This window comes from Typopeltis vanoorti, chromosome 13, assembly GCF_054136105.1.
Source record: "Typopeltis vanoorti isolate ZY-2024b chromosome 13, IOZ_Tvanoo_1.0, whole genome shotgun sequence".
In the NCBI taxonomy this organism is placed as follows: domain Eukaryota; kingdom Metazoa; phylum Arthropoda; class Arachnida; order Uropygi; family Thelyphonidae; genus Typopeltis; species Typopeltis vanoorti.
In genome coordinates, this window is record NC_143561.1 from 58,336,406 (window position 1) to 58,359,881 (window position 23,476).

Sequence of the window (23,476 nt, forward strand, 5' to 3'; positions counted from 1 at the left end):
ACATAACAGTAAATTGCACTTTTTTTTTGTTCATTTAACTTAAATTATTGTAAAGTATAAGTGATTCAATAGCTATCGGCGTATGTGTAATAAAAATTCTATGTTGATCAAATGTTCGTTCAACAATTTTTTTGTTCTTTCTTTCGCATTGAACTAACAGTAATTTTCGTGCGCTTTTCCTGTCTGCGAAAGTAAAATTCCTAATGGAGAGCAGTTCCTGAAAAACTGCTCATTCTCTTGTACAGACGGATGAGCAATTAGAGCACGTACAATTATTTCTTATATTCATGCGAGACACTCAAAACTGAATGCAATGCACATGAATGGAAGCGATAAATGAATTATATTCTTTTGTGTACGATCGTTCTACAAGTCTGCTATATTTGCTAATAAGTAATAAAAACCTAGTGTTTGGAATAGAATAAAAATGGGCCAGTGAACAGTAAAAAAAAACATTAGATAGTGAGGTTGTTTGAAGTAGCAAATTGCCTCCCCTTATCAACATAGTTCTGCTATGCTGAAAATTGGAAAAAAAAACTTATATTTCCAAAGACATTATCTCCTCAACTGCAAAAAAGTTCAATTTTTCTAGTTTGGGAAAATATTTATGTAGTAATAATCAATATTATCACTTCACAACACTTTCTAATTAGATTAATTGTAAGCGTATGATGCAAAACACTTTAAGGTGTATATGTAATATTTTTAGAATTTCATAAAATATTTTATAATGTTTAGAATTTTAAATTATTTATTAGAAGTATAATATAAGTTACATTATATTTGTAGGTAAAATAATATGCTTTTAATAATATAAAATGGCACTCATGATGTTAAATCAATCTCAAACCATTAAATAAGCCTTTTTTATGGATCAAGAGAAACAGTTACCTGAGATTACTGTCCTATTTATTTTAGCATTGTTGTAAAGAACAAACGAAAAATATTCGGTACGCATTCTGCAGGAGAAAAGAATTAACACGGTTTAAACTTTATGTTAGCTTGCAAACCATTTTAATACAACCTCTTTGGCTCTCGTACCTCTGACTTCAGCTTCTATTCTGAAAAGTCAGGGACTGGAGTAAATGATCAAAATTCCAGAAATTCATTCCATATTCCAACGGATGGAAGGATCAATGCCCTTCTGAGAGACTCACGCCCATTTCGGGAGAGTTTACAAGCACATATATGCAGCTGGTTGATGACGGTTGCTAACAGGTTGCAGCTATAACTAGGTAAGAGAAAGAATGCTGGATAGTCAGATTTCAATAGGCGAAAAATACGAGAATGAATGCATATTATATTTTAAATTTTTCTCTTTTTTATGGCCTTAAGATAAGATTATTTTCCTTGGGAAATCCCACAATTTTTTTTCCTCCTTGGAATGATTAATTCAGCATGCGATGAAAATTCGTAGAAAACGATCTAAAGAAGGGACTTTATTATTATTATTATTTTATTTTATTTTTTTAAATTTTTTATTTTTATTTTTTAACACAGTGAATTCAGGCATCGTTCGATTAACAGTGAGATAGAAATATTTAATATTGTTTCGTGATTTGATCTGTCGGTATAAGGAGATCATTACAGGGTACAATGATTATGAAGTCTCGTCTTTATTTAGAAATTAAACATCTGAAGAAATTAAATATCTTAGTTATTATAAAGAAAACTTTGAAATAAAAATAAAAAATTCTTCAACTTTTGACGGAGCTGTCCGTCAATAATATTTACCACTCTCCTTCATAATATAATTCAGGTCCATTCATTTCTTTCGGAACTGACACACTTTTAAAGAGTGGTCACGAGGTCTTTAACTTCTGTTTGCAGAGCAAATGTTGTACAAGTTCACTATGTGTTCTCTGAAAGTTCAGATTTCTAAGATTTTGGTGGCCATCATCTTACTTCCCCTTTTAGGTATTAGGCTGAAGTCTATCGGAATTAGGTGAGCAAATGTTGAAAATCCATTCCGAATTATATCAAAGTTGTCTAGCAGTTGACTTGAATTAACCACAAGGTGAATGCTATCCAGAATGGATGAATATCTAGGATGCAAAAAAACATATCTCTTGCAATCGCCAGTAGATGGAGTGTCGGTCACGTTTACTCTCTCCCCCCTTCTTGCAGTGTGTTTATAATACAATGATGGAGTCAAGGCACCATTTCCATAGTATTGAGATTTTTTTTATGTATCCCCGATCCACAAAAGGTTGTAAACCTATACTACATCAATACTGCGGGTGGTAACGATTTTTTTAATCATTTTTTATTATTTTATTTATTTTATTTTTTTATATTGTCCGGAAACTCCGCCTCTGAAGAAAAAAACATGAAACATTTTCAAGTACTTCAGGCCTCCAATAAGTTTGGCGGTGTTCTCACATCGGCCGATGGAATTCATCTCCCACCTTAAGGCAATCACAAACATGCATGCCCGTGGCGGACTTCAACCCGCAACCTATTAGTTAGAGAGCAGACATGCTTAGCCATTCGGTCAACTAGACTGGTATAAATTTAGAGGTACAATATTATTTACTTTTTTTTATCTTTAATTAATTTCATTTCAGCGCTTGTATACGTTCGGCAACTAATTAATAGTTAATATACGCACTTCATTGTTAAATCTTCAAGTTCCCTAGTTGGAAGAAAAGTCCAATTTTCCCTGTAGACTCCTGGTGAAACACCACTGCCTTGCTCATTGGAGGCATGAAGTGGCCGTTGCTATGTTTGGTCTCAGAGCAGAATCTCCAGTTTCTGTTCTACCTAATAAGCATGCTGAACTCGTTATAATTAAGTTTGCCAGTACGGCTTCCAATACGAAGTAATAGCCAATAGTTTTTAAAAGCTAGCTGACGGGTAGTGCACGGGACGAAATCTCATGTAACGCATCGGATTGGATAATCCTGATTATTCTTCCAATACCGTGGACTTTTTCTCATCCAGTTCTCCCTCCAGATAAACTGTAGATGTTTGCACTTCTCTTGACAATTTCGGAGTACCCAGATATAAACAGGTGACCTATGAAGTCTTCCATTTATATTTCACAATAATAATAATAAATGAAAAACATTGTGAAGTTCTAGGTTATTTGGTATATTTTTTTTTATGAACAACTATGCGTAAAGAAAGAACACAACAAGGAAAGATGGTATCTGTTTATTACTGGCTGTTTGCTAACAGCTTACACGATAGGAAAACAATAATTTGTTTTCTCGTAAATAGGCGGTTAAGATATCTTAGCATAAAGATTTTCCATACAAAAGTAACCAAATACGGGTGTATTTGATCAGTTAAATTATTTGGCGGCAAATACTTCAGACACAAAAACATATTTAAAAGACGTTCGGAAAGATATACTTGGTGAGGTATCAAACAGTACACACACACGCACGAAATACCCACAAGCCAATAGACACTGCTAGCAGTCAAAAACAAAAAAGAAGGCAATTTATCAAGTGCACTTTCTGAATGTATCTTTGGTTCCCAGAACTTTTAGGGGCTTCTGTTAGTATCCCACAAGTATTTATGACGACTTAAACCAAGCATCTATGGGATATTTTAATCAAAATTATGCTGTCTTTGTATAAATGAAATTCTTCACATAACGGTGTAACTCAGAGCAGGAAAAAAAAAAACTGTTGGCAAAAACTTTTAGGTGTTTGTCCCAAATTTCATTTATATAAAGCTTCCTCCGATGGTATAAAATATATTTGCTAATCTGTTTTCTAATCTACGATTCCATTTCTTTCTGGGAATCTATGGTTATAGTTTTATAGGAACAAATGAAACTAGCTGATCAAAGATGTGCCTAATTGGATAAAATATGCATATGATTCTATGCTATTACTACGAGTTGTAATATAAAACTGCTGTCTGTCTGTCTCACATTCACATAAGCACGTGACCTTATTGTTACACGTTTGCAACCGCGAACGTCTGTTCCAATACGGAAACAATTACTAGTACAATAGCTTTGACTATTTGGCAGAAACGACTGACTTATTACAACACACAGAATTGTTTCCGTGTTTTTCGGGTGTAAAATTAAATCGTCGACGAACTTTTAAAAACTCTGTTCATTAATTTACTAAATCCATCCTGTAGGGACGGGACAGTTCACAGCTTCAATACCGTAGATCTCGGGGATGAGTCCAAGAGGTCCGTTTGTAGACTTTGATACGACTAAAGGCTCTCGAGAAGAACTTTGGCTGACGGTATCCGAATACATCACATCCGGGCTACTAAGTCCTGAAATACTACTCGGCCGCTGGGGAACTTGGATTTCGACAGGGGGAGGAGGAGGAGAGGGTGGAGCGATGTCTGTGTCCTCATAGTTGATGGGTGAAGGAATATGTTCACCCTGACCTCCTGTTATGGAACTTCTAGGAGTCGGAACGTTGGAACTAGCACAGCTAGGAATTGGGGAAAGACTGCGAGTGGGTATGGGGGATGAGAATGAGAGGTAGTTGTGGGTGTCTTCAATGTTACCCAAGGAACTGCACTTAAGGAGGGTGGAGTCGAACGGTGCACTCGATGTCCGATGGGCTGTGGGACGTTCGGAGTTGGTTAGTTCTTTGGCACTAGGTCCAGGTTGACTGCAGGACAGCTTGTCTGAGTCCAGGAATGCCATGCGAATCTTAGCTGGATTGAAAGAGATCCCTCCCAGTTTCCGAGCAAACATCGATCGTTTAACTGCTGGAAGGTCGGCACTGGCTCCTAGTTCGCGTTTCAGTTTTTCATCGATGCTCAAATCACCCAACGTCCCGTCACCGCTACTGCTTGACCCACTTGGAGACGACGCTCCTCCTCTACTTGGGTGTTCCGAACTGGCTTGACTACTCATGGAATCTTCGCTTCTGCTTCGGGAAAAGGCAGCGCGGGCGTTTCTTGTGGCCTCCACTAGATGGCTCCACCGACCTTTCTTGGGATTTTTCCTATTAGCAGCAAGTTTGGCAATCCTCGCCATTTTATTGGCAGGTGATCGCTTTGCTGTCTCCACATTCAGTTCGGACAGAGTCTGGAGAGATCCTTCTACCAAACCGATGTCAAATCCTTTCATAAGTCGTCTTTCTTTTTGCCTTCCTTTCTTGCCCGAAGTGCCTGCAAAGAACAAGATCTTTAATAGAATATTCGTATGTTGCGTGTAGTGAACACACAAATACAGTGCAATAAATTTATTCTTAGCATACACTAACAAATAATTTGGCAGAACTTGACTGGGAAATCGTGTGTGGTTAGGAGAAAAGTAGTGTGACAAGCATACCCTAATCCCCCCCCCCCGCAAAAAAAAGTCTTTTGTAGATTACAAACTGCTTGGTAGATTACCAGGTGAAACTTCTGGCCACCGACAATTCGTATACATGTCTAAAAATAAACACGTGGTGAATATCCCATTGTTATGGAGTCCTATCTCCCTAGTTTAAGATTGTTATCAATGAATACAATACATCCTGGACTCTTTTTCTTCAAGAAATTTTTAAAAGTAAATATATTTTTCTTATGTGTGTATAATTATTTATTTAAAAATACTTCTAAATAATTTTTATTAGAAAATATTTAGTTAAAATATGATTTAAAATAGTCCACCTGTTTTTTATATAAATACGGTAATTGAAATCAGCATCTTATTTTTTATTACTTAAAATGCAACGTTTTTTCTGCGGAATAATTTCTTTTATGAAAAGAATATTTATCTTGAAATGAATATTTATTTATTTGATACTTATTATCTTGAAAGGAATATTATTTATTTATTATGATACTTATTACAATGATAATCTACTGTATAATATAAAATGATAAGCCTTTTTATGTAACGTTTTGTGTGTCACGTTTTTTGTCAAGTTTTTTGAAACGTTTTGAAACTCAGGAGTTATATTGAGTGTCGAGTCATCAGAATTCAAGGAGAACCGGCCTACCAGTCCGGAATTCAGGGGTGGGGGAGGAAATCCCCTTTTGAGTCTTCAAAATTCGAGTCATCAGAATTCAAGAAGAACTGGCCTACCAGTCCGGAACATGGGGGGGGGGGAGCTCCAGGGGGCGGAGCACCCTAGTATAATAATAATATAACGATTGTGTCCTTAGCGTTATACCAGAAAAAAAATCACATCCTGGAACGTGATGAAAGTCAAAAGATTGTGAAAATTGAAACTTTACAACAATATTATAGTAAGCTTTGAATATGCAGTCAAGTAACTTCATGCTGGACAGGAATGAATCAAAATTTATATGATATCAATATCGCTATTAGCATCTTTTTTTTTGTGTGTGTGCATACATTCGTTTGCTTTGCCTTGGTCCAAATGTTCATTTTATATGGCTTTGATAAGAACTATCAAGTAAGATTCAGTAAGTTTAATTAATCACTACCACCACTACGTATTTCGACGGTCAAGATTTACAGCGAATCACAACTCTGGACATAAGGAAAGGTTAGAGAAACCAGTGTTTGTTGCACGTGACATTTGGTAAGGTCTCTGGCATTTAGAGCTTCTTAGCAAATGTCCATCTTCCTCCTTTTGTAACTGGATTCCCAGTTCACTCTCAGCTCTTTCATTACCTGCGATGGTGGACAGTATTTTATTTTCAGATTCTCTAATGAATGCAAATGACTTCGGCCTCTGTTATTTCAGCCAGCCTCTTCCTCATACACATAAACTATCTATCCCAATGGCTTTAACAGGCCTTTAAGGCCCCCAACCTTCCAAGCATGCTTGGATTTCGTAACCGAAATACGAGGATAGAATGGTCACGGGGCCGGTTTGGGGGATGAAAAACCCCAGATAAACTGGCGGAAAAAACCCTACTGCCCAAGACCGGCTAACTTGGCTATGGCTGAGGAAGATCCTTCAGCTCCTCACGTCACCGACGGGAATCGAACCTAGGACGCTCCTTCCCAAGGCATATGGTTGCGAAGCGTAAAGCCACTAGGCTAACCGCGCGGACAGTATACACATAAACGGCTTCTCTTAATAATCTCAGACCCTATTCATAGTTTTACTGACGACAGCACTTTCCATCCTCCTCCCCCCTATGCAAACAATAACTCTAACTTCAAGATCTACCATCAGTTCTGTAAGCTATTTCTATATATCTTTCAATGGAGGGGGTGGTGGTGAAGAAATCCTAATCATCTTAAATATTTCCAAAGCACAAATTAATCATTTTTACTTCACAAAAAAAAAAAAAAAAGAAAAAGACTGTAGAATCCTGCTTCTAAAAAAAAAACTTAACATCCTCTTTAGGATGTTATATATATATATATATATATATATATATATATATATATATATATAGCACAAAAAATAACAATTCATTATCATAGATGACATTTTCCTTCTTTGGCTTCTCGAATTTAATTTTTTGTTCCCGATCTTTGTATGAAAAAAAAACATAATTCAACTACGTACTCCATCTGTTGACTATTAGGTTAACTAAATGTAACAATTAGCTAATTGAGGCCAACAAATATCATTTCATGCCGTCAGCGGTATCAAAATTTTAATGAAAAGAACAGTCTCTCAAATGTTTTGAGAAGGAGAGTATTTCAGAATTTATCCAAAAGTATAAAAATATTAAAAAAAAAAAACAAAGTTGATGTATATTTTATGTATATATAAATGAAATATATTTTTGTGTTGTATAAGTAGATTAAGTAGAAACTAACATAGGCAAATTATAATGAAATACGAATCAAAAATGATAATATTTACATTTTACCAGATAAAATTGGATATTAAACATAATACTTCATATCATTTTTGAACTGATATTCAAACTCTCATATCTGTGACTTACATAAAAAAAAAATGCCAAAGCTCGAAAAGTACTGGACAATATTATCCCTTCAGTATTCGGACACCCATGAAAAGCTTAAATGTCTTACTTTCTTACAGATCCGCTAGCAGATTTATTAAAACTTTTTTAGAGCAAACTGAACAGCAAGAGTTGCAAGTATGCCAGAGACTATGATCATTACAAAATGGGAGAAATAACACAGACAGCGTGCCCCTAGCGGTTACAGAAACAATTAATATCAATTTTGTAGTTATCAGATTGGCTGACGGGTGACAGCAAAGTGATGAATGTTGCCTTATAAATAACTGCTAAAGCCAATAAGAGCTAAAAATTGCTACTGTATAAAGAACCCTGATTTGCATTCTGGAAATGTTAGGTGGGCTTATTTTAACTTTCGTATATATATATACATATATAGATTGAATATCTATCTATCTATCTATCTATCTATCTATCTATATATATATATATATATAGATATTCAAAAATATTTATATTAAATATTATATCGAATTCCCATATTAAAATATTTAAACACGCACATAATTGCCATCCTCTAATGATTTTATTCTCAAAGCGAGTTCCTTTGTGTGGATCGTCTTTTCAAAAGGCAGACCATACGGAGTCTTTCAAATCCCGATGTCGATCTTTTAAGTGATTGTTCTACTATTAAGTTCCCTTCACTAGTTAAGAAGAGAAAGAACCTTTTGATTTTTTCAAGTAAGTTTAAAAAGTAACGTGTTTGGAAGATGTGCAAGAGACATTTAGAGAAAGATCGGGATGGAATATATAAAAGTATTAAGAATGGATTCTTTCGATTATGTGGTTTCCTTGTGTATAAGAAATGGTCAGTTAATAGATAATAGATGCCACCCAGTTTGTATAATATATCAGGAAAAGATTAAACGTATTATATTTATATGGTTTTAAAAGTGTTTTCTTGTGAATATTGTTAGCGTTGCGTCATACAGCTTTTCTCATCTGACTTCAAATTGTTTAGTTGATGAGAGGTTGTTGTCCTGAATCCTCCTGGCCAAACAATGCAAAGTGGAAGTAGATTTTTATTCCCTTGTGGGCTACAGGATTTTATTCAACGTTTTAATGTTTTCAGAGACAGGAAAAAAAACTATCTTTCTATACGGATCAGTTTTGAAGAGATTAGATGTTCGATACTTTTGCTATACTTTGAGTTTTGAGATTTTTTTTTTTCTGTGTATAAATGTATTTAGATTTTTAAAAAAATAATAGAAAATGACAGTAAAATATTATATATTTGTAAATTTATTAGAATTAAAATATGCATATTAAAAGTAAATGGCACTTCAAATCTTAAAATTTCATTGAACGAGGGAGGAAAAATTTTAAGATGCCAGTTACAACTTAGACATGGAACACTAAGGAAGCAGACAAATCACTATCAAAAAAAAAAAAAAAAATCGATAACCAATGTAAAATAAGAACTCAAAATCTTATTACACATAATTCTATACTTAATGTGTATCAAAATACACATTAAGTATAGAATTATTTACACTTGCAGTCAATCATTGGTCTAGAAATTAATCCGTGTGACATATTTTGAGTTTTGATATCATTCGATAGTCCCTGACTATTGTCACAACTTTATACTCGTTAATTTTATGAATATCCTCAATTTAAGTTTATTTACAAAAGATTTTGAAAAGTAGCACTGCTGATTTCAACTTTCATTATTCACCTAACAACTGATTGTGACGTTTTCCATAAATACAGGTGGCCATAAAATAGCTTTCCCTCTTTGGAGGCATCTGTAGCTAAAACCAATAAACGGAATGAGGCCAAATTTTATATTGAGACTTTTGAAGGCATGGGAAGATGATTTCCGCTAAAAAAGATTTAGTACCAAAAGTCGCCCATAGGGAAAATTTTGGCGCTGGCCGAGCCGAAAACAAGTGGATAATTACATTAAAGGCAAATGAAATGGAATAATAATATTTCGATGTAAGCGACAGCCGCGTCACTCATTCCAGCTGAATATGTGGCGCGTCACAATGATAATAATAATCTTCTTCTTCTGCAGCTTCTCCCAGTTAAGATGGGTCACTGTTGATGATGAGTCTCCTCCACATCCTCCTGTCTTGGGCTGCCACATCGAAGTTCTTCATCCTCAAGTCCTCTTCTACCAGCTCCCTCCATTTCTTCTTTGGCCGCCCACGCTTCCTCCTTCCTTGCACATCCATCTGCATGACCCTTCTACCCACATATTCGTTCTCCCTCCTCATCACATAACCAAACCATCTCAACCTTGCCTCCTGTATATTATGAAGATCCAATCCGACTCCTGTAGGAGTCGGATTCGATGTACTTGCTGGATCGCTTGGGGATGTTCAGATGCCCAAATTCTGCAGTTGTGAGTATTGACCGACCCATTCAGTTAAAATGAGCCTCATCACCCTACAATATTCTCCAAGGCCAGTCATTGTCGACCTCCATTCGGGCAAGAAACGTTAGCGTGAAGATAATGCGCTTTTCATAATCTGCGGTAGTTAGTGCTTGCATACGACTGAACTTATACGGATAGAAGTGAAGCATTTTCCGTAAGACTTTTCAGACTGTACCATAAGCCATATCAAGTTTGCGAGCTATGGCCCGAGCGCTTAGACCAGTACTGGTGTCCCTGTGTCGTCGAACACCGCAGTAGCAACGTCTGTTACTGTCTCTTCTTGCACTGCTTTCCGTCCTCTGCCAGGTCTAACTTTTAGTGATCCAGTTTCTTCAAACTTCTTAATCATAGCTCTCAGTGCTACAGTTGACATAGGACCTGTACGCAGGTTACGAAGCCTTCTAAATTCCCGAAGGGCCGCCACGGCATTGCACTGTGTAAGGTAAAACAACTTAACAAGTAAAGCACGTAAGGAACACAATTCGCCAGTCATTCGAATAACTGCCTGAACGTTCCCAATCCCTTTTTAAGTGGAATTGGTGGCGCTGCTGTCACGTACGCACAGTAAAATTTGCATAATCCTTTTTACCTGCGTTTACTGCAAATATCTGACTGCTTTCGGCTCCGCCAGCGCCAAAATTTTCCCTATCGGCGATTTTTGGTACTAAACATTTTTTTTAGCGGAAATCATCTTCCCATGCCTTCAAAAGTCTCAATATAAAATTTGGTCTTATTACGTTTATTGGTTTTAGCTACAGATGCCTCCAAAGAGGGAAAGTTTTTTTATGGCCACCCTGTAGAACTGGAATATTCAAGACCGCCAATGTTGCAAACTCTGCCAGTCCTGTAAGTATATTTATCTCAAATGCATCTTATTACATTTCAATCAGTACTATAATGATTCCAAACGTTTCTAAAAAAATTAGGTACATACTCTGTGACTGCCCTTTCGAAGAACTGGTGTTGAATCCACTGTTCGTGAGAATTTCCACTAGTTCATATCTGAAAGACGAAATGTCCTGTTTGATTTCATTGACATCGTCTTCAGTAACCCCTTGATTGTCGGCCTTTCTCTGCTCCTCGGTCACATAACGACGAACTAAATTTCGCATTATTGTCTGCAAAACGACAGAAAGTAAACATCGCCATATTGACAAATTGTGCTACAGAAATTAGTCATCTCATGTTACACAAAGAAAATATTTCGACACAAATTAAATGAACATTTCAATAGAACTGCTGATCTTGATATTAAAAGGAAAATAGTGTGAAGTGATTAACCCTAAATAAACACATACCTGATATCGAATATCTCGTTCAGTTGCCTGCTTGGCCCTCCTCTGAAAAGAATCAGGGAAAAAACGAAAACTAATTAGTATAATCAAATACCGTTCGATGAAAGATGAAAATCACGCACAAAAAAAGAAAATACTTTTAGCTCAGGGTGCATTCAAATGAATTAAATTACCCGAATGGTCCTAAGGTGTTCTTTTCGGCCATTGTGGGAACTGCTGTAGAATTTTCGAGCCAACCAACGACAGAGGTAGTAGGCACTCTTGGGTGCGGGAATAATGTTGAAAGGAGGGGGGACGGTGCCTCCATCTTCAAAATAACTGATCCACAATTTGCAGCGAGCAAATTTCCACTCAACGTCAGCATGCTCCTGGGAAAAAAAAACAGCGAATTTTTGACATTAATACGCAAAGAAAATTATTATCAAATTATTATATATACACACACACACCTTTATAAAAAAAGGTGTGTGTATTTATTTTTTTTTTTGTGCGTATTTCAATGCGCAAGTGCAGACAATTTACTTTTTCTTTCCCACTGGAAAACTTCAGTTCTCCAGTTTGAAAATGTGCTAAACATTTTTTCCCGTTAAATTATTAAATAAAACAAACACAAATTGCAAGATGAACTTTTCTGCTAAAAAGTTATTGGTTCCCCTCGTGAAGTTAATTATGAAAGTAAGTTCCGACTGAGATGATATTCTAGAGCAGGGGTCTCCAAGCTACGGCCCGCGGGTCAGATGCGGCCCGCCAATTGAACTAATTTTTCAATAAGAATCCGCAAAAAAAAAAAAAAAAAAAACACGGGATGTGATAGATTTCAAATGCATTAATTAAAATTGTGTTCAAAATATATTCCAGAATAGCAAAAAGTAACCGTAATCCAAGTTACGGTCTTTCTGACTGTAAAAGGTCGGTTAAAATGGACTAACAAAGAAAAAAAATTTGAATTTTACAAAATTTTACAATTTTGTAAAATTCAAATTTTACAAAATTGTAAAATTTTGCTTGTAAATTTATCTCTATTTTTGGGACAACGTATCTTTGCGAACAAACTTTTTCCCGAATGAAATATATCAAGTCAAAATACGGGGCAAATTTATCTGATGAACATTTGAAATCGCTATTTGTAATTAGCACTTCAAAATTTGAACCTGAGTTTAATAAGATTTTAAAAACACAAACAAAGTTACATCATTCACATTAGTGGTTTTATTATAATTTGTGATAAAAATATGAGAATTTGCTGATAGTGTTCGTTGTCTACGTTGTATACGATAATTTAATCTCACATACTCTGTAATCAGTTTTTATCTGCTTTCAATAAAACTCATATATCTAGTTCTAGAGGTTTTTATTACTACGGACCGCTGAACAGTGCTGAAGTACCTAATGTGGTCCTCACGGCGAAACGTTTGGAGACCACTGACCTAGAGGATTACCCAGACCGAGTTCGAATGCGCTTTTCTTGGAGTTAGTGCGACCTGAAAGTGGTCCAAAAAGACCCAAAGCCACCAAAAAGTCGCTGGGTAGTGCACTCCGTTTGCAAATCAACTGAATTCATTCCTTTTTTTTAAAATGTGGTTAGTAACTGGGTAGTGGGGTAAGGAGCAATTTTCGAACCCTTTCAGGCAGACTATTCGAACACAATAAAAAAAAAAAACTTAAAAATAAAACAAATCAACTAAGGGCCATTTGGTTGTTTTATTCTCCAAAGAGAGTAGACGAGCGTGTTTAGCCTAATTTTTTGGAAAATTACTAAACAGCTGGTCCTTAGCTCACCAAAGCTGAACTCATGACTATACATGATTCTCAAGGCATCCAGGAGAACGTATGGCAGACAGTTGCCGCTATCCCGTGGCATTTGTATTGCTTGAAATAATGCGAGCTTTACACCGTTGATTTTTGAAGTCGAAGGTCGATTCTTGACTTGCGAAGTTAAAAAAAATTGAGTTTCTGGGAAGAAAAAAACCCAGAGAAACTTCGAGTATTAAGGAATACCACGGTTTCTCGCCTATAAAGTGTTGCATTTGCAACCTACTAGACTACAGTGAAACTATTAACTCCTTTACCTCCCTCTATGTCTGAGAGGAAGTAATGTTGAATGTTTCGTCTTGCGAAGACATTATTTTTCTCGTCTTGTATGTTTTGAAATTCTTTAAAGGTAAGTTTTTCAGGTACCATGAGTTTATTCCGCATATCTTTAATCGCTCCTGTATAGAACAAAGACTGAATTTCATTCCCAGCCTTATTTTCAAGTTACGTTTGGCTCTGGGTTCGTGGCCACGTCCTACTTTCAAAATGGGATTTAGGGAAAAACGTATTTATGCGCCTGATTTTTCCAAGTAGGCTTTAGTTATTTTTTCTAGGATTACTTTCTTTTGCATCTATGCTGAATGCGGGGGGGGGGGTGAAGAAAATGAGTTTTCGGGAGGAATAAAACCCTGCTACTTGCGTATGAGAGTAGTAACTAACCTTCAATTGAAAAAGTTCATATAAAGATTCCTGTCGACGAGGGTCTAACTCAGGTGTTTTGAATCAAAGGGCCCACGTCCTTTCAATGTCTACTGAAGAGCTCCGATAGGTCACCGAAGAATTTTCGACGTTATTTTCTGCACAATTTTCAACTTCTATTAGCGCATAGCAGCTTTTGTTGGTCATATAGTCCCCATAACATATAGTGTTATTATCAGTCAGCTATTACATAATATCTTTTCAACTTCCATTTATTAAACTGGATTGTCTGCGGGAAATGGATTTTGTGAAATTTGGAATGTGACGTGTTTGAAATTTAGCCAGCAATTTTTGCTTTAAATGAACCAAAGTAAACTTTTTAAAGTCATTCATGCAGTTTGTAGTTTCCATTTGAAATGTGCATAATATTTTGGCATTGGATCATGAAAAAAAAAAAGGAATCGACTTTGTGTACTTTCTTTTTATTAAATATAACTCTTCAAATTCAAAATATTATAATTTTTATCGAACTCACATTCGTGCGGCACTGAAAACTGAAATTTAATTTGAGAAACACCTTTTCAGTTATTATTGCAGTATACAAGGTAAGACACCTTGGATACCAAGAAGAATACCACATCGTACCAAAATTTACCTCCGGAACTGTATCCTTTAGAATTGCATAATGTCATCAAAGTTATATGAAACTCCATATTTTGCTGTTTAAGAATTTGGAGTTAGCACATCTTAGGCCTCTTCTGGACCTATGTGGGACCATAGTCTGCTCCGCTGCACTAATTTCACTGCGAAGGTGTAAAAATTTAAAAAGTAATGTACAGCCTTTTGTGGATGAGAGCCACATAAAAAAAATACTAGTACTCTGGGTGGGCTAGAGATTAAATAAACTGGGTACTCCAACCCGATACCAAACAGTTATTTTTATACTACTTCTGACCTCGAATAAGAAAGCTGGCAGTAGTGTCACAGTGGACACTGCAAATTATGTCACCTGATGCTTTTGCTAACATTCTTGCCACTGTGAGATTTTTCACCCTTGACCTATTGTTTGCAAAGTGGAGATTCTATTCTCTCCGCTATCCAGAAGAGCAAGTTTGATTATTAGTTTTCAACGCAGTATATTGTTGTGCACTTAACATTTTCATGAATGTTCCAACGTTGACAAGAAATAGTGCAAATAATTTCGCATCGATTACAAAATAAGGCTTGTATATTAAGGCTTAGATATTACCTTTGAAGTCACTGAAGGTAATATTTCGATACTTCCAAACCATGTTTTTTTTAGTGCCTAAAAAAAACTACATTTTAGACATAAGATTTAGTAAGCGTAATTTTATTTTGATATGTTTATCATAAATTTCTAATAATTTAATAAAAATCTTGCTTGAATCGCTATGGATTACTATGGATAAGCATGGGAAAAGGGTAAGGGCTTTTTTTTCGCCTTCTGATGTCTAGAAGGTACCGTGTTCTGTTGGTTGGGTCATTTTGAAGGTATTGAAACAAAATGGAAAGGAATTGTTTATTGGGGGGAAAATTGAGTTTAAGAACTGCTATCGGGAAAAGGGAGATAAGAATGTGAAGTGTGTGTGGGGGGGGGAATATCACTCGAACGGGTGACTTCTAAGAATCAGATTTTCTATCAGTGCATGTCAAACAGGAGGTAGAAGGAGGAATTCGTATAACGAAAATCAGTTATAGAGTATACAAAGATTTTGTTTAATTGAAAAAAAAAAATTAAAAATTATGAAATAAAATAAAGAAAATTATATGATAAATTATATCATAATGTTGTTATTTACAGTAAAAATAAAAGATATAACAGAAATGAATAAACGTCATTTAAAAAAATGAAGTTGGATTTTGTAGACTGCATGCATTTTAAACACCTAATGTTTCGCCTTATATTTTATTGCAATGGAAAAAAATCATGTCTTAGGTACCCAATTATATTTTGCTCTTCCTAACCCACAAGTCATAAGCATCTGTGGCGAAACTAGTCGGTTTCATTTTGATATTCTTACAGCCAATAAACCCAATATATTTCTCGTTATAAGAAATATAAGTTACTATTAGGTATCTAAGATATGATATTCACTCAATTATTTAGAATTTAATATTAAAAAAAATTAAAATAGTTTAAAGTTATGTTTAATTAATAGTAAAATGCTATAATATTAACATTCTAAAATTAAAACTTCAACTCTATATGACGAGTGCACATTTCAGGAAGATTTCTATGCTGTTGTTCTCATTTGTGAATAAAAACGAGTTGATCTTGCACTAGCACGAGATATTCAAGAGAATGCAATTCTTCTAAGTAATAATGTAACTTCTAGTTAATATGAATTAGTAATGTGGATGCTAACGTCTGCGTAAAGAACCTTACGATATCCCAAAGTAACTAAAGAAGAGCTTTAATCTAATCTGCGATCGACTTATGAATAATTCAGTTATTGTAAATAGCAAAAAAGATTAATTAATCATCTTTCGAAATCCGCTTTGATTAGAATATGTAATGATATACCAAACTAGGCATACGTGAAACGTTCAACCTAGTACAGTACTTCTTTCTACTATGAACCAGTTAAACGAATACACACCAAGAGCCACGATTTGGATATGAAAGAAGGCGCTTTTTTAATGTTTATTAACGAGGGAATCACAATATATATATTTTTTAAATTCAAGTTGTTTCTTTTTCAATAAATGTAGTAGTTAATTTAATAGTTTTTTTTTCGCGGTTAAGCTAACCATAAATATTATAGTTAACTTAATTAGATTTCTTTTTGAGGTTTTTCAAAGAAAACATTTCTTTTTATTTCTAATTATTATCGAAATAAATAATGATCTAGAATTCAAATGTTTTAAAAATGAAATTTGACCCGCTTACCCGTGCAACAGATCTACTAAGTCGGGAACCGGTCGAAAAAGGTTTAGAAAAATTTCCTCTAGTCGCTAATATATATATATATATATATATATATATATATATATATATATATATATATATATATATATATATATATATATATATATATATATTTCAACCTTTTATAACACCCACTGGTGTTATAAAAGGTTGAAACCGATGATCTGGGTAGTGACTCCACCCATATTGTATTGCAGTATACATCTTTTAGTGAGATGTGCTTTACATTATGGAAAATACTAAGAATAGTGTTCAGATCTTTATCCACCTGTACAATGAGTTGCCCTGATGTTGTACCATCTTTAGACTTGAACTTTGTTTCAGGCGCAAACTTAATTGTTTGCATACTTGGGATTAGGAGTAAAAATAACCAATTAAAAATGAGACCCTTGGATGGCAGTGCTGTAGTCAACTGAGGCTCGGCTGTTGCTGTTACCCCCCCTGGGACGCAGAGATTCGAGAGTTTGAGTTCGCTCTTTTAAGGTTTTTGCCTTAAGGGAGCAATTTGAGTCTCCGGGGAAAGTGTTTTCCGGCACGGCCCAGTGATGGGCTTTGTCGGCGAATGCTTTTCTTCGGAATTTGAGCGGTTCTGCTCGGTGGTGGCGGTGGAGGGGGGGGAGGCTGAGTGGAATCAACGCTGAGATGGACGGTCTTTCGGCCATTATGGAGTGGTCTAGGGATCGTCCTAATTTTTAGAGTTGGCTTTACTTAAACATCGCCCATTTTATGTTATGTTATATGTTATATTCCGATGTAAGGGCTCTTGTAAGAACTTTAACAAGGGCATCTTCAACTGAACTAATTTCACCTCCAGAGTTAATATTCCACTCTGCCTGAAAAGTGATCCTTCTATTGGGCGAATGTTTTGTTTTTCGTTGTGAAATAGAGCCACGTTAAAGTCAATGGGAAATATTTGTTTCAAATAGTACAATCTTCAGTCTTTTGTTTGGTTCTTAATTAAGGATTTTATCCTGTTTTGCTAAAATACATTGAATTATCTTTCCAAGTTTCAGTAGTCTGATTATAAAATTGTCCTTGAAATGTAACATTATTCATGCTGGGATGGTGCACACATTTGTGATGATGAACCACCACAAACATTACACGAAATTATCTGAATGTTATGTTCCCGTATACCATATGAAAGTCGAGTTTCATTGTGGAATCAATAGAAATTGTCCTCAATCCAGTCTCAAAAACGAAAAAAATGCACTAAAAACCTAACAAGAGTAAACAGACCAAATAAAAGTAAAAACGTTTAGGAAGAACATTACATAAACCTGTAAAATCCAATAAATGGATAAAAACAATAAAACAAGGAAATGAATTCGGGGAGACCTGGCCGGAAGATCCCGCCCTAAAAAGAGCTGAGGCCAATTTCGATGCTGGCATTCGCAGCCGGGTTTATTCAGTCAATCTTCTCTATATTCTAATGAAAACAATTTAGACTAAATTAAAATGACAATAATAAGATTAAAGTCTAAATTTAAAACGTTATAAAACCAAAAGCTAGACATAAATGCCAAGTTTAATTTTCCCCTGTGTTATACGGCAAATTGTTGATGGCTTACACCATTTCCTCAGGAACTGTTCTTCACCCAAGAGATATCTTTCCTGTTCTAAGAATCGAGACAGATGGGCTTAGAAGCAGTTCCTAATTCGATCACGATTCTGTTTTCGTCACTGAGGAGATGTGTTTTTCCTTATCTTCCAAGCGTGATATTTTAAGACACTTTTAAAGGAAATCAGATACGTTTGATTTTATCTCACTAGGGAGTGGAGGAATTGTAGAAATCCACTTTAGAGTAGGTTGCACAGGGATCCTGAACACTTTAGCCAACCGCTGCTGAACTGTCAGGCATTGGTTGAAGAGGTGGCCTACAGTTCAATTCCTTAGTATAAGTCACAAAAATGGTCACAAGGTCGGGGGGAGGGATATTGTGATTTCACCGGCATTGGGTCGTAAGCGATCCTCTCAGGTATATCCCAATGAAAAGGCTGCACTTGCTGTTGTTGCTATTCATAAAGAGCACCTTTTCGTTTCAACCCAGATCAGACTGATTTCTTCAGTTTCAAAACCGAAAATGTAGTATGCAGATCTTGTTGTAATCTAATAAAATATTCGATTTATTTAAATATAAAGAGCCAATAGGCTTCGTTTCGGCGATATAAACATTAATATCCCCTTAATTTAAAGAATGTTTATATCGCCGAAATGAAGCCTATTGGCTCTTTATATTTAAGTAACTTAATGGTTGCACCTTTTTGACAACTCGTACAGCAGAGTATATAAGTTCTTTTCGCTATACCCTTTGGTATCTATTTGGCCTAGCTACTCACTGATGAAGCCTCTAAAAAGGCTGAAACCGGTCTGGGTAGTGACCTCCCACCATAATATAATAACTGTATACATTTCCTAGGAAATGTGTTTTTACATTATGGAAAATACCAAGAATAGCGATCAGAACTTTACCCACCTTTGCAACGAGTTGCCCGAGATTGTACTCGGACAACTCGTACTTGTACTAGGACTACTTGCATTGGCTCACGCTAGTATTCGCCGATACTTTTATAGTTTATTATACTATATTTATTCGGTATGAAACTCTCTGATTCTAATCTTTGAGTTTCTTATTCGGTTTTAAAACAATGTGGGATTTAATATCCCCTTAATTTAAAGAATATTCGATTTATATAAATTAAATGGTGTTCTTAATTTTATTTATTTATTTTTAAACACATTTATTAAAAAGTCAAAATTTTTATTCCTATTATTAAATTTTATAAATATTCATAAATTTTTATAGACATTTTTATAAATTAGAATGATATTTTGCCAATTTTATATATTTATTTAGAAAATATCATTTTTTATATAAATTGAAAAATATCTATGTAATGAAGCTTTGAATTAGTCAGTAATTAAACCAGGGATGCGTACCACTAGACCGAAAACTCCGTAATGCATGGAAACGAGAGAGAGAGAGAGAGAGAGAGAGAGCTCAGCGATCACAGTGAAACTCTCAAAGGAGTTTCACTGTGATCGCTGAGAATTCTCCAAGGACCGAAACTTGTCGTGAGAGAAGACAAGAGCAATCATATTCATACCGCCATCTATTATCAATTTTCTAATTTAAACTGTTCGCATGCAGGCACGTATTCGATCAGCAATAATCACTTACCGATATCATCTGATACGAATGATTCATCATAGCGATTAGAAGATTGAGGAGCACAACGACGTTAATCACGCAGTAGGAACCAAACATTAGCATCCCCCAAAATCGTGTATAACTCTGGATACCAGAGAGTTCAAAGTTGTCTAAATCTATAAGGCCAAAACTAGCCCAAAATAACGTCTGCGATGATTCAAATAAGCTAGAAAAGAAAAAAAGAAAAGAGAGTATTAAACTCGTTAATCTCTTCATAATATATATATATATATATATATATACTTTATTAAAACCTTATTAACACCATATTGAAAATACATAATATAATAAATAAATTATGAAAACACATGAATTAATATTAAAATTGAAAATGAAAATGCAATTATTGTACGCAGCTTTGTTGCGTACAATAATTGCATTTTCATTTTCATTTTCAATTCTTCTGACAAGACTTCTGAGGCCGCTTTCTGTATTTATTTATTTATTTAGCGATAGGCAACTACAAAACTTCTGGCATCTTTTAAATATATTCATTAAATTTTTATGTTATTACTTTCTGCTTTTTATTAGAAATGCACCCATCACAGCTCAAAAATCTATGGTATATTATGCACTGTGGACCAGTTAAGGGTCAGATCAGTCAGAATTCTGCTCTATACACCGAACACAGTCTCATGACACTTCAAGCTTCAAATAAGCAAGGTGTTGGTATCACCCCGCAAATGAAAATCATTGACCATCTAAGACTTTCCCAAACCTTTATCATAGCGTCGATATCCTTTAGAAAGGAATAGGATTGGTTTCAAGAGGATATTTGCGGCACGAGGAATCTTTATTAAAGCAGGTCAAACACAGGTAAGGTAGCCATTAGGAAAGTGAACGCGTTTTACTTCTGGAAATATCAAGCTTTTAATCTCACGAAACATGAAAACTGGTTAAAGAACAAGCGACCAGATCTAATAGACTGTCAAGAATACATTGTATTGTCGATGTAGAGTTCTTGTGACGGCAGACGCATTCCTTACTAAGCTACGAAGAAGCTCATGATCCATCTAAAATCCCTTCTAGGGAATTAGAGGTAAGACATTTAGCCCGTTAGTGGCTAAACGTAGACTATAATCTTGGTCGCCAAGATTCACTACTCAGTGTTGCTGCCAAGTAGGATTACAAAAAATACACCTTTTTTGATTATTATATAAACCAAATGGATATTAAATCAAGCATCATTTCAAAGCCGAATGTAGAAACTATGAAATGCTGGATTTAATATCCACTTGATTTATATAATTTTGCATCGCCGGACTGAAGCCTTTTGGCTCTTTATTTTAGTAAACATTTATTATTATTATTTAAATCTTGAGTCCAGGAATTCATCAGTTCTGCATACCAGAGTACCCCCCCCCCATACACACACTGTTTCTCTTTATAAGCATATTAGCAGAATTTTTTCGAATTAGATATTAGCAGATTTTTTTTGAAATACGATAATGAGATTGGTAGACTATATAAAGTCTACCAATCTCATTATCGTATTTCAATAACTTATTAATTAATCGAATACAACGGAAGAGATTTCTTACTTTGAAAATCGCCTCCACGTGAGACAGGCACCAGGTTCGTTCTTCGTTGGCTTTCCTTCAGCGTTCACTCTGTGACACGCTTGTCTCTCCATGTCTGCATAATACCACAGCAACTGATTCATCCCGCAGGCAAAGGCAAATAGCACCAGAGTGTAGACAAAAAAAAACTTAACGATGTCTATCACCATCCTACCGAGGGATATCTGTAGGGGTCCCAAGTGGGGATTCACAGAAAATATATACACCAACTTCAAGGAGCTATAGAAATAAACAAATTAAGAGTGTAAATTAATGGGAAATTCTGTCAGAGGTCATTAGTTTAATGTTATAACAATACTATAGCAAGCTGTGATTTGAATGCATTCCATTCAATGGCTGTAATTTATGTTGATTATTCTAAGGACATGCGATGCGATGCTAGCATTTATAGGAAGTAATATTATGTGACAACTTCGGCTTTCTCCCCTAATTACAGAGCAGTTAATCTGCTACATAACGGAGGAAATTAATTACCATCTCTGATAAATGGAGAGGTTAGCCTCAGTAATGTGATTTGTGTGGATGGTACTCGAATCGCTAAAATAATACTCGAAACATTTGACTTCAGGTAATAGTTTGAGAACTATTTGATATAAGGGAATGTATTTCGGCTTTATACGTGCTATAAACTGGGACGAATCCGTAGTCAACATAATAATTCGGAATGTTTATTTAAAGCTGAAATAAACGATTTGAAGTCATCGGTGGAGTACAGCTTTCTATGCATTCAGGATTTAAAGAACAAAGCCGAATGCAATAAAAAACTAATCAAGGAGTTTTGTAATAAAAAAAAACGCAGAACTAATAAAAAAATAAATTACTAAAAACTCAAATGAATGAATTGAAATGGGAAGTTAATGAAATTCAACAGTGTTCCAGGTTAAATAATATTGAAACGGTTTACCAGAAACTGGTAATGAAAATATGCACGCTATAACTGAAAAATTGGTGAATCTACTTGGAATCGAAAGGGAAAACATCGTGCTCGTCTACAGAATACTCACCAGCAGAAAAATAGACATTGAGCCAATTGTTATCCAGTTAGTGAAAAGAATGTTAAAAGTAAATGGATGGCGGAGGCAAGAAACCTCAACAAGATTACAGCCCAACAGTTTGATGAACAGTTAAAGCCGGTGCTCGTCTATATAAATGAGCACTTGATCAAACTTAATAAAGGAAAACAAAAGAGAGCAAGTGGTGCAGTCAAGTATGTATGGGTAAGAGATGGTACACTATTCATGAGACAGAACGACAACACAAAAGTGATACAGATAAATACACCTGACGACCTCAACGAACACAGTCAAAGAACGCAGTAAAATCTAAATGCCACCTACGAATAACTGGAACTCAACAAGTCTATTTGGATCAACAAGGTTGATCCAAATAGACCTCTACTTCTTCAAGTAGAGGGATGATCATGTGTGATCCAAGGTATGCAAAGTTCTCTACTTCTTCAAGGTGATCATTTTGATCACCTTGAAGAAGTAGAGGACTTTGTATACCTTGGATCATACATCTAAGATTCCTTAACAGACATTAAAACAAGACAACAGAAAGCACTGCAGTTCCACAGAAGTCTTAATAAAGTATGGAAGTCGAGCCTCATCCCAAAGGAGACGAAGATTCGTCTTTACAAGTGCACCAGCCAGTCTATCTTTCTGTACGGCTCCCAGACCTGGAACATCTCACAAAAGCAGCGACCAATATTATAAATAGCTTTGGAACTACTTGTCTAAGAAATATCCTGGATTACTCCTGGGAAGACC

The 23,476-nt window shown here is 35.3% G+C and overlaps 1 protein-coding gene across 1 annotated transcript in view; it reads right to left on the reverse strand.

The window, feature by feature from the left end:
- Positions 1 to 3,724: 3,724 nt before the first annotated feature.
- The window catches only part of LOC150100193 (transient receptor potential-gamma protein-like), a 94,674-nt gene continuing 74,922 nt past the window's right edge, over positions 3,725 to 23,476 (reverse strand). Inside the window, exons 8-13 of the mRNA XM_090402607.1 lie at positions 21,669 to 21,926; positions 20,098 to 20,293; positions 11,688 to 11,882; positions 11,518 to 11,559; positions 11,154 to 11,337; positions 3,725 to 5,100 (exon numbers count right to left, since the gene is read on the reverse strand). Of these exons, the coding sequence (XP_090258733.1) occupies positions 4,088 to 5,100; positions 11,154 to 11,337; positions 11,518 to 11,559; positions 11,688 to 11,882; positions 20,098 to 20,293; positions 21,669 to 21,926 (1,888 nt within the window). The 3' untranslated portion in view covers positions 3,725 to 4,087. The remainder of the gene's footprint in view (positions 5,101 to 11,153; positions 11,338 to 11,517; positions 11,560 to 11,687; positions 11,883 to 20,097; positions 20,294 to 21,668; positions 21,927 to 23,476) is intronic.